This window comes from Echiichthys vipera (assembly GCF_963691815.1).
Source record: "Echiichthys vipera genome assembly, chromosome: 2".
Classification (NCBI taxonomy): Eukaryota; Metazoa; Chordata; class Actinopteri; order Perciformes; family Trachinidae; genus Echiichthys; species Echiichthys vipera.
In genome coordinates, this window is record NC_139827.1 from 13577045 (window position 1) to 13589053 (window position 12009).

Sequence of the window (12009 nt, forward strand, 5' to 3'; positions counted from 1 at the left end):
TATTTTTGGTCTCCTGGAAACTCAACTGACCCGAAAGTGTATGTTTGTATTATGGATGAGAAGGCTGAGAAAAGCAGGAATTAAGGATAAATACTTTACTCCGATTTGCACAAGATTGGATTAAAAATAGATCTATATTTTAATTATAATCAAATTAAATATACTGTGTCCTTTAAATGTCCCTGGCTTGGCCTTCTCTTGATTTAAGGAACATGGCGCATGTCTTGAACTTCAACCTCGGATATTTTTTCAACCTCGGTTACCTGTTTGACAAAACGCAAGTCCATCACTCAAAATTCTCGCGATATATGGCGCCGATATATAAGAACAGACGGGGGGTGCCTCGTCCACTTTGAGGGGCGTTGGGTTTCCTAGAGGACCTTTAAAAAGTCAGGGGTCTCATATCTGCACAGGAAAGATCCAACCATGTCGGACGCGGTGGTTAGTTTCATGAAGGACTTTTTGGCCGGTGGCATTGCCGCTGCCATCTCCAAAACAGCTGTCGCTCCTATTGAGAGAGTCAAGTTGCTGCTGCAGGTAAAATTATTGAACCAATTGGTGCCTAAAGTATGGCAGCACGTTCATTCATTTGTGCGTAAAGTGTGCGTAAATGTTGGGTTACTAATGAACCAAACGCTAAAATGTAAATCTGAAACAGTTTTAATACAAAAGATGTCTACCTGTGCACAATGTAAGTTCATATGGTCTGATGCGTAATGCCAAGTGGCACGTGGAGATGGTTTTACGCACTGGATTTTGCAATGTTGCTGCTATGATGGCGATGGTGACACAACCTCCTATTTTTCAATAAAATGCCTATAATAGTCATTTGATATATATTGGTACGTTTATTAAGTTAATTATTACTGAAATATAAAGATAACCGCAGTAGTATTTCGTGAAATTGAAGTGCTAAATTTAACTTGAACTATGTAATCTAATACACGGCTGATTCTCAAGTGACAGGAGTGTGCATTGAGCATACCGGGCCTACAACTACACACAGTAATGTCTGGCCAACTATGATTATAAAAAATACACTTTAAATTTAAATACAAAACAATATATTATGTTGTAAATAGAAAATGCGGCATGCAAAGTTCCTTTGCACAAAGTTTTACAAGAGAATTGATCACATTTTGAGGTAATGTGTCTTTAATGTACTTTTATTGTGTTTACTCGTAGGTCCAGCATGCCAGCAAACAGATCACTGCTGAAATGCAGTACAAGGGAATCATGGACTGTGTGGTCAGAATCCCAAAGGAACAGGGCTTTATTTCCTTCTGGAGAGGCAACCTGGCCAACGTGATCCGTTACTTCCCCACCCAAGCCCTCAACTTCGCCTTCAAAGACAAGTACAAGAAGATCTTCCTCGGTGGTGTGGATCAAAAAACCCAATTCTGGCGTTACTTCGCTGGTAATCTCGCATCTGGCGGTGCCGCTGGTGCGACTTCGCTCTGCTTCGTCTACCCCCTGGACTTCGCCAGAACAAGACTCGCTGCCGACATCGGCAAGGGTACAGCTGAGAGAGAGTTCAGCGGTCTTGGAAACTGTCTCACCAAGGTCTTCAAAAGCGATGGTATCAAGGGTCTTTACCAAGGATTCAACGTGTCAGTGCAGGGCATTATCATTTACAGAGCAGCCTACTTCGGATGCTTCGACACTGCTAAAGGTGCGCACATCTGGTCGATCGGACTTTTATCAAGTTTTATTTTTTAACGTAGTGTGTGCATTTTGTATTTTGTGACGAACAGGTGACTTAACTTTTCCATCATACAGGTATGCTCCCAGATCCCAAGAATACGCACATCGTCGTTACCTGGATGATCGCCCAGACTGTCACCGCTGCAGCTGGTATTATCTCATATCCCTTCGACACCGTCAGACGTCGTATGATGATGCAGTCTGGACGCAAAGGAGGTGAGGCTCATTCTCTTGCGGAATAATGTCCGTATACTAATAGATTTGATTTGTGTGGCGCAATTACGCATTTTAGGCATAGATGCTTCAATACCCATGTATTAATTTCCACAGCTGACATCATGTACACGGGCACAATCGACTGCTGGAAGAAGATCATTAAGGACGAGGGAGGCAAAGCCTTCTTCAAGGGTGCCTGGTCCAACGTGATCAGAGGCATGGGTGGTGCCTTTGTGTTGGTGCTGTACGATGAGATCAAGAAGTACACATAATAAAATAACTTTTTTAATCTCCCAGTCCTCAAGGAAACCTTTCACGTCTTAATTCTTGTGAGTGGGTGATAACAGCTTGTGGTGAAATACAATATGGGCTCATACAGGCAAGTATACTTGACCTGAGTTAGCAGCCCCCCTTAGAAATCTCTACATATCACATCTATGACAACAGTCTTTTAGTGGGACAAAGTCAAGCTGTTGTTTCAGTGTAAATGATGGTGCGAAAGGTGACGTCACAACCCGTCAGTCAGTTTGTAAAGCAGTAGCTGAGGCCCATGTTTTATTGTGATCTCTCTGACCCCTGTGACCTTATTTTATTAAGAATAAAGATTTATTAGTCTTATAGTCCAGTATTTTTCTAATGAATGTTCTGTTGTTGTGGCAACCTGAAATCTGCAGTCAAATATGCCTTTTTCACAGCACACACACTTTTTGAGCATGAGCCAGCATGCACAATACCCGGGCCCTGGATCTGAAGCAGCAAAATGGAATTCAGCCATCATTCATTTAATTATTCACACCTGCCCTCTTCCTACTGTGAAACGTCAAATGTCTGCAGCAAAACAAGCTTTATTAAGAACACAATGCAGTTAAAACACTTTGGACCACAGCATGTTTGGTTTTGTAAAGAACCTTTTTAATAATGTGAAAAATATTCAAAGTCATAAGTATCACTGAAATATATTGAGTAGTTCCATGTCACCGAAGGGAAAAAAAATATTGTTTGTACCAACTGTGGCATGTGCTGCATCGGCACACGTTTGTTTTTAGGAGAGAAGAGATTACAAAAAGGTTTTCTGTCCACCATTTCGCTGTTTAAAGTTGTATTATAGCATACTGCTAACTCCTGGAACAAGGAGGAACAGAATATACATACTATCGAAATAATATTTCAAATATTTGTATTCATTGATTCCAAACATAATTCTCTAGTGCATCATAAATGTTATAAATATGAGAAAGGGGGGGGGGGCACACAAAACATTTATTTAACGCCACTCGTTGACACAATAACTTGTTCAATCATTTCAACACAACTTTTTTTTAACATATTTAACAAAACATATTTAACAAAAAGTTACTGCAGTACTCAGAAGCCACTACTGAACGACCATTTGCTGTTTTTCAGCATCTAAGAGAGAAGTCCCATCTTCTGTATAATTGATGCATTACAACACAATTCACTGAATAGTTGATGAAGTGAACTAAAGTGAACCCATGTAAGTGAAGAAAAAGATGCTTTAAGCTTAGTACCTTTGAAATGTAACCTTTTGTGATGGATGGACACCAACAGCTAGCACTAATAGCGATGCTCTCAGCACCAGGCTGGTTTGGCTGCACTGAGTTGCTTTGACCTGGATACGGGTGTTTTGCTGGAGTCAGCTGTGGTGGAAACTGCTCTGGAGCTTTGGTGGGCAGAACTGGCTGACCTGGGACCTGCTGATACGAAAGACAGAGATATATTTTTTTTAATACAGATGTGCAGTTTCCATAATCAAAATAGGAAACTGAACGTATTCCTTTAATTTTTCAAATTAGAAAAAAAGATTGTTTTATTTGCATTTAATAATTGAACATTTTAACCCTAGCAGACCATGGCAAACAAGTACAGTACAGGGAAACACACAAGCACAATGATGTTATCAGAGTTTGTATAACAACTGGGACGTTACGCTGTTGGCAAATTATTTAAATTTTGACTTCTGAACATTTTTTACACAATATAACTACAAATCAAATATTTAAAACTCTTCAACCAGAACATTCATTTGAATAAACATAAAAAATAAATATGACAAGAAGAACATCAGTAAATTGTTATTACTGATGTGTAAATTAATGTGCGAGTCTTACCAGTATCATTTATCCACAGCTGCTTTTTACTGTATGAAAGTCTTCTTCTGTTAATTAAATCTCTGCAGCCATCTGAAGGCAGCAGCTCAGACATGTGCCATAAATCTGCAGCCTTCAATATGAGAAGAGCAGCGCATCGCAGTGCCACATGCTGATCCTCTTTGTTTACCTTGAGTAAATCATCACATGCAAACAACGGCAGGCTGCTACAAAATGACTACACACACTATTGTTGGTGTCCAACTTCTCTAATGGGATCAAAACACTCAGTGAGGTTTGGGAACAAAGGTGCTTTTATGGTGTGCATCTACCTCATGTCTTAAAAGTAGCTGTACTTAAATATTGCAAACTGCGATCGTTCCCCAATAAATGAAATACAGACAGCCCAGTTGTTGGGCGTTGTATGAGCAGCTATTAAATCACCATGTTTTATGGTTTAGGGTATATAACACATTTTTAGCACAGTAAAAGCTGTCAAATCTAGGCCAGAGTTACCTACCTGAGGGTGTCTTGCTGGTAGATCTCTCTTTCTTGGTGGGGGACATACACACGGGGTATGAAGGAGCTCCCACGTATCCAATATGTCGCTGGTAGTCTTCCAGTTGTTCTGAGCGCTTTAGGCCAGGTGTAGGCTTAACAGACTCCAGTCTCTTTAGGAATGCCTGAAAGAAACACAATGGCATTTTCACCCGGTAAGCAGTGTTTCATAACATACTGTACATGCTTATTGTCTTGGTACACTGTTAAAGCCACCAGGTTTAACATGCATTTTTCAGTCCAGTTCACATTGGAATGATATATGCAGGTATATCCTGTAGCTCAGTGTCCAAAACTTTCTTGTGGAGGTTATCCATCATTAAAAGTGATTCATGATATAAGCTCTTAAGGTCCCCAGTCCTTCTGTGTCTTTTATGCCAGAATTTAGTCATAACACCCTAAAAATGCAGTTGAGTTTCATGCGAATGATGAAACTTTTTATATCATTTGATTCACTGAGAAATGTACTGTAAGCTGAAAACATTTGTTCTGGATTTGCACCATTTAAATCACCGTATGAGATTTATGAAGACTTTATATCTTTCACAAAATAGACAAGTATTTGCTTAAAAAATGAAGAAAAAATTCTAGAAATACCCAATTACTGTACATCATGGAAATATAAAATATCTGCTACTTCACAGCAAACACAACTAAACAGCATGAGACACAACAGTGTAGGCAAGTGGTTGAATGTCATGCGTGCAGTCACACTCCCACATACATGCTGTGCATAAATCCCTCAGTGAGCAAAAACTCCACATGAAGCATGGAAACTAACAAAAAGCTCAACCGTCAAGCGACTGTTCTATCAAAATTAACAATGTCCACCAGAGGTCATAAAAAGGCACTGAAGGCTTTTAAGTGCAGTTAGCCAGATTGGCCACTTACTGCATTTCCAATATATGAATAACCTGAAATTTCTTCAATCCAAGTTTAGCCCTCTATTCTAATATCACTTATTTGATATAAAATGGAGATAGGCCTATATTGTGTAGTCAATCGATCTTGCAATACGTAGAACTAGTTCTACTTGTGCAGGACAAACCGGGTGTCTTACATGTGTTGTGAGTGGGGTGGATACACTGATCACACGGCAGATTCAATTACTTCACTCTAAGAATAGAGAAGGCGAAGAACACTCTTGACAACGTAGAGAGATGCAATGTCCTTAAAATGACAGGAGCACAGTCTCCGATAATAACACCAGTCAGCATTAATGTAGAAACTCTAATCTGCAATGATGAGAAACATGTGACAATATCAGTGATCCACATTTGTCAGAGGTGATAAAAACACTCTCCTGGCTGCCAATTATAATTTCCTGAATCATTTTTTAAACACTGCTTCTTGCTTGTTCAAAGTGGTCAGCCAGAGTTCATAAATGGGGTTAGAGGCCAAAGCTGCAGAGGCTAAACTGTCTCATAATGTGCTCTGTGGCGCTGCTAGCTTGCCACCTGCTGCCATCTGTCCAAGCCCATCTGTATCTGTTTTCAGGGGTGGCGCTCTTAGTGACACTAACTCAACCAACTAACTAGCGTTTATAAATGAAGGAAAGACTTCAGGAGGTAAATATCTATTTAAAAAAGAACTGCAGAAAACCACAAAGGCTAATGTTACAAAACTGTTAATCACTATCATTGCAACAACTGTGACTGATTCTCCCAGAAAATATATTTATCTTTTTCTGCTTATTAAATAGTTGAGAAGAAATTACAAGGACATTTCATTAAAAAAATAATAATGCAGTAACTCAGTACAGTGGATCAAGTCCCCTTAATTCATCATTTACAGTCCTTCCTGAAAAAGTTGATACACAATAATAAAAAACGTGATGAGATTATACTTGAGAAGAGACTGCAAAAAACAATGGGCGTTGCCACTGTGATGTCACCTATTGGTGATCGTTTTAAAACATGGATGTACGGTATTATAAGAACTGGATTTGGTGCCCCGGCTGCCCGTGAAGCATTGTCTCCATGGGCCACCACTGTAAAAGACAACTGTAAAACTATTGAACGCACACCTCAAAAAAGGTTGATTTCTATTGTGAATTTTATTCCACTCAATTTTTATATTTGTAAGATTTCCTCAAGCTCAGAAGGGTGATTTAAAAACCTGTGACCTCACCCTAATGTAACATCTATGGACCGAGTGTGGACTGACAAAGGGAGAAACACTACTGTGCATATTCTATGGCCTGCATATCATGGAAGTAAACCCAGAAGCAATGGAACTTTTTTGCTGTATGTGTGTTCTGGTATCCAGTTCTAATAATACATCCATGTTTTCAAGCCAGGAGTTTGGCATTTGGATGTTGTAGTATTTTGGAGCCAGAAATGACCAAGTTTGGTCAAGAGGGCAGAGCTAGGGGGTTCAGCTATGTTACAATCAATTCTGATGAAGTGAAAACACACTGTGACTTTGGAAATGCCAAAGTTCTAAAACAATACCACTGACAACACCAAAAAACAAGTTCATGCATATTTTACATGTACATAGTGCCATACATATATCTCATTAAGCCTCTATCTCCACTGACAGGTCACTGTGTAGCCTTGCCCTAAAGCATATCCTTCTTTATCGTCTGTTTTACTCTAAACATGACAATAATTTACAAAATGAACGTTTTGCTGTATTGAAGAAGACTTTAAACTGGTGGTTTAGACCATAAACTCATTAGGAGAATGTTTACGAGGTAAATCAAGTAAATGTAGGGTTAATTTTCTCATTGACTTCTGTAGAACCAGACTTCTTTTGGAGGCAGTGGAGTCGCCCCCCAGGCCCGTAAGAAAAAAATGTTTTAACAGTCTATGCTAAATATATGACTTTATTTTATTTTATTTTTTTAGAGGTTTGAAAATTCACCATCCCAGATTTGTTTCAAGATTAATTGGCACTTTAGCTTTGTTATTAAGTCAATGTAGAGGCAGACAGAGGTGACAAAGTCTCAGCTGAAGATTTGACTTGCACTCCACAGGTAGATGGCACACTGCTTGTTAATAACAACACACCAAGCAGCTCACCGCAGTAATTATCCTTTGTTTAGTGTTTCAAGCAGGAAGAACTTCTTTGTAAGTAAAGGTCAACATGTCACAGAAGTCACATGACTCTTGTTACTGATTGGCTGAGACCGACTGCACCAACCTCATTTTAAAGAGCACCGAATAACGCATCTTGAAAAGCAAAAAGAAAAGAGAAACAGAGTAACAGGCATACCTACATTTATACCAAGGTCTGGGGTTAAGTGTTATACATTTTTCATTTTTTTATATTAAATTGATTACTAATTCACGTAGGAGGAAAAACTCACCAGGTTCTCCCTCTCGATACGTTGCTGTTCCCGGTGCCTGTTGAGCGCGCTGTGAGAGAGGCGGATATGAGGCAACTTGCTGGCCATAGGTTTTTTTTTCCTCGCTGTACTTTCTGGTCGAGGTCCTGGAGAATGGCGCGAAAGCTCTCGAAGAAGACGCTGGTTCTCACGTTCTATACGTCGGACCTCATCGTTGGTGAACGAGTAGTTTTTCCTGTTTGCCCCTCCAGGACAGTGGAAGCCGAGTTTACCTCCAAGCTGACTCTCTGAACGGAGTGAGCCTGATTGGTGAAAAGGACAAACCTAAATTACAAACATATTCAGAAGAAGCTACAGTGTAGAACAGCAGTGGTCAGGCATATTATCACTAGCTACAAAAAATAAAGGAAATGCTGCTTGATAGATAATTTAAGTATTACGGAAGATGAAATCCCTTTCATGTTGTATTGGTAATGATATTTTAAGAGCTAAATTTGTTCTTCTGAATGGATGATTATAAAAGATATTGAGCTGTATTTCAGCAAAGGATCCTTTTTTGTTGTTTGTTGAGTTTGGGACATAGGACAAAGTTCTTAATTTATAATGTAACATTATATGTATGTTATATATTGGGTTCTTGCCTGACAAATGTTTCACCACTGCAAAGATACTTCTGGTGTCTTATATGTACATGTCTGCATGGCACAATGCCTTACAACGCTTAAAATTAAACTAGCAGTTACAATTCCCCATCCAAGGGTCGCAATCCAAGGTTTTTAATCCGACTATCCTTTAATAATAATTTTTTTTCTAGTAAAGTAATACATACTGTACCTATTCAGTCTTTAATCTAAATAATCAAACTATTTGAGAAGGAATATACACACTTTCTTTGAACTGTGCAAAACTCTTGTCCACACTTAGGCCCTCACTTGTGACGTGTCAGTGTATAAAGCAGAGAGCATGGCAAGCGTCACTGACGGACAACAAAAGCCACAAGTTCACTCACACTCGTCTACATCCCGGTTAGAGTCGTCATCTTGATGCATGTCACTAAGGACACTAGAGGGCACACTTTCCTGCTGCTGGTGCTCTTTAAGGCTTCCCTCTTCGGCCTCTGCATGGTTCAGGTCCAGCGACTGGAGGGGACTGAAGTCAGGAGAAGAGAGGGGGCTTACATCTGTCACTGTGTCCTCTGACTCCTCTATGTTGCCGGTAGGCACATCCCCAGATTCCGCTGAGCCCACTCGGGTCCTTCTCAATCCAGGGGAGAAAGAAGGCTTGTGAGGCCTAGGAAGGGCTGGGGAATCTAAACTGCTTCTCCCATTACTACTGCTAGAGGAGCTCTCTGAGTCTGCATCTACACTGCTCTCAGTTGAAGTGAGTGATGGACTTCGGGTGCACCGATTTATTGTCAGTTTTTTAGGAGATTGTTTATTTCTCGCTCTTGAGCTTGAGTGTTTGGACGGTAATGCTTCTTCTTCAGATTCATTTGGACTCTGGCTGTACACATCCTTATAATCTACCCCCCTGGCCTCAGCTAACAAAGACATAAATGTTCCATTGGGCCCTTTAGAGTGCAAATTAGAGTCCTCATTATCACTATCACTGCTGTTATTGATGACTTTATCTGATGTACAGGCAACATATGATACGCTAGACGCCCTGCTCCTCTCTTCTTCCTTTGATTGATAGCTATTCTCTTTCCTCTCTGCTCTGCTGCTACTGTTGTCAACTGGCCTCAGGTCTTCTTTATTCCCATCACTCCTTGGGGTCCAGCCACCTTTGTTAGGTTCTGTAGCTTTTGCATCTGTCCTATTGTGTGTTGGTGGGCTCTTATTTTCAGCTTTCAAGCCTTTCTCTGCCTTTTCCCCTCCATCTCTGCTGACGCCGTTATCATCACAGTCACTGTCGAAAAACGAATGATCCACTTCACCTTCTAGTTCACCAGGGCTGAACATGGCTGGCTTCCCCGACACACTGATCCTGTAATGTAGTGTGAGACTGCAACATTATTTAAGAAAGATGAAGAACCTTGCAGATGGAACCTATTTAATACATATTGCAATTAATTAAACCATGCTGCTGTGTTTTTAGAAGCCACTTTTTTTTCTACCACTCCACAGCAGCCATTTGACCTCATTAAGTTCCATACGAAATGAAAATCAGTTAGCAAACTCTTAAGATGTGTAGGCCTAGTCCATCCATTGTGAAGATCAAGTCCTCATTAATTTGTGTGACATTATCATTGTTAGGTATTACTGTAGTTCAGACTTTTCAAGCTGCACTTATAAACTTTATAACCACACAGCACTGATGTTACATTTAAAATAAGTGCTACAGAACTGATGCATTTGTTCTCTACGATGGATTAACGTTACATATTTTAAGCAGGTCATTGACTGAAAAACCAGACATAAATGGAAAACAATGGCTGTTGGTAAAATGCATATTTAGACATACAACTCTATAAGATTCATTTGAAAACGTTCAGCAAAAATGTAAAGAATATTGCACATGATTTGTAGTCAATGAGCCCAAACTTGCAAATACATTAGCACGGTGCTTCCATGCTGTAATTTACTCAAACGTAGACAAGTATATGTAAATATAAAGTCCATAGCTTAGCGTTACAATCTAATTTAGTATGATATTGCGACAGACAAACTATAGGACACACAGCTCGATCGCTAACTAAAGTATGCTAGGTAACTTTATATTTATACGTCTGGTGAGCTAACTTTAGCTTTATGACAACGATATCTTACCCGGTGAAGTGTCGCACAGATAAACTGTTTCACGTTACAGTTGCATTTCCTTTTTTAGAGATGATGTGTTCCGTTCAGAGGGCGAAAAGATGAAACCCAGAGCTGCATAAAAACAAAATCTTCGTTTAAGCGTGTTACAGCCCGGCTGCTCCCAGCGTGACATGGTGCCTAGTAACCACTAGACAACGTCACTTCCTGGCAACGGTTGCTCTGGTGCAGACACTCTGCGGGAGTCGTGTACGTGAACTGTTACGTAAAATTCATGATTTTATTTTAAAACCAACAGATCTCGTATGTCAGCACCAATTTCCACTGTGCATTATCTTACAGAGAAACCTATTTAAAAAAACGTGTGATTAAAAAAAACATCGTCTAAGTCATTAGAATGAGTTAGAACCTGAAAATAATGAGAAAGTATCTCAAACTATTGACTTAGTATCTCAAAATATTGAGTTAGTATATCGAAATAATCAAAGATATCTCAAATTAATGACTTAGTATCTCAAAATGAGAACTGTTCTTAAAATAATGAGGAAGCAGTGGCGGTCGCCCTCCCTCGTGACCCAATTGTTGAAAAATGCATGCTAAAGTGCCCTCTAGGAACCAAAACAGGTGCTAAAGTGTCCTCTAGGAACCAAAACGTGTGCAAAAGTGTCCTCTAGGTGCCAAAATACGTGCTACAGTGCCCTCTAGGAGCCACAACATGTGCTAAAGTGCCCTAGGAAACAAAACGTTTGCTAAAGTGTCCTCTAGGAACCAAAACGTGTGCAAAAGTGCCCTCTAGGAACCAAAACGTGTGCTAAAGGGCCCTCTAGGAACCAAAACGTGTGCTAAAGTGTCCTCTAGGAACCAAAACGTGTGCAAAAGTGCCCTCTAGGAACCAAAACGTGTGCTAAAGTGTACTCTAGGAACCAAAACGTGTGCTAAAGTGTCCTCTAGGTGCCAAAATACGTGCTACAGTGCCCTCTAGGAGCCACAACATGTGCTACAGTGCCCTCTAGGAGCCACAACATGTGCTAAAGTGCCCTAGGAGCCAAAACGTGTGCTAAAGTGCCCTTTTCAGTGAAGAGGACGCTATATGTGCCTCTTCTTTTTTTCGTTTTCACCCCTACCCTTCAAAAAGTGTGTTCACACCACTGTGAGATCTTAAGTATCTTAAAATAATACTAAAATAAAGTTTCTCATTATTTTGAGAGGCTTTCTTATCATTTTGAGCTACTAAGTCATTATAATGACTTATAGGATCTTTTTTATTTTTTCATCACACTGGCGGAAATGGGCTTCCATAGAAACCAAATTAAAAACTTACACTGCAGTAATTTGTCTTTGTCAGCTCAAGGTTTAAACTACTGAAACATATCAA

At 39.9% G+C, this 12009-nt stretch overlaps 2 protein-coding genes across 5 annotated transcripts; one reads left to right on the forward strand and one right to left on the reverse strand.

The window, feature by feature from the left end:
- Positions 1–359: 359 nt before the first annotated feature.
- On the forward strand, positions 360–2540 carry slc25a4 (solute carrier family 25 member 4). Its single transcript, XM_083923542.1, has 4 exons — positions 360–537; positions 1186–1672; positions 1780–1920; positions 2035–2540. The coding sequence occupies exons 1-4, from the start codon at positions 427–429 to the stop codon at positions 2190–2192; spliced, it is 897 nt and encodes a 298-aa protein (XP_083779668.1). The 5' UTR covers positions 360–426; the 3' UTR covers positions 2193–2540.
- Positions 2541–3172: 632 nt separating this feature from the next.
- Positions 3173–10770, reverse strand: cfap97 (cilia and flagella associated protein 97). Of its 4 annotated transcripts, none has more exons than XM_083923509.1 (5): positions 10647–10770; positions 8888–9864; positions 7900–8180; positions 4549–4711; positions 3173–3632 (listed from the first exon to the last, which is right to left on the reverse strand). In XM_083923509.1, the coding sequence occupies exons 2-5, from the start codon at positions 9837–9839 to the stop codon at positions 3511–3513; spliced, it is 1518 nt and encodes a 505-aa protein (XP_083779635.1). In that variant the 5' UTR covers positions 9840–9864; positions 10647–10770; the 3' UTR covers positions 3173–3510. The 4 variants fall into 4 exon arrangements, with proteins under 4 accessions (XP_083779635.1, XP_083779633.1, XP_083779634.1 ...); XM_083923507.1 differs by having other exon boundaries at positions 3173–3635; XM_083923508.1 differs by having other exon boundaries at positions 3173–3635; positions 8888–9882; positions 10647–10711.
- Positions 10771–12009: the final 1239 nt, after the last annotated feature.

Coding starts and splice junctions, on each gene's coding strand:
- slc25a4 (XM_083923542.1), top strand. CDS start 427: ATGTCGGACGCGGTGGTTAGTTTCATGAAGGACTTTTTGGCCGGTGGC. Junction 1,673..1,779: donor ATGCTTCGACACTGCTAAAG/GTGCGCACATCT, acceptor TCCATCATACAG/GTATGCTCCCAGATCCCAAG. Junction 1,921..2,034: donor GCAGTCTGGACGCAAAGGAG/GTGAGGCTCATT, acceptor TAATTTCCACAG/CTGACATCATGTACACGGGC.
- cfap97 (XM_083923507.1), bottom strand. CDS start 9,839: ATGTTCAGCCCTGGTGAACTAGAAGGTGAAGTGGATCATTCGTTTTTC. Junction 8,181..8,887: donor TAACCGGGATGTAGACGAGT/GTGAGTGAACTT, acceptor TTCACCAATCAG/GCTCACTCCGTTCAGAGAGT. Junction 3,636..4,548: donor TACCAGCAAGACACCCTCAG/GTAGGTAACTCT, acceptor CTTTCGTATCAG/CAGGTCCCAGGTCAGCCAGT.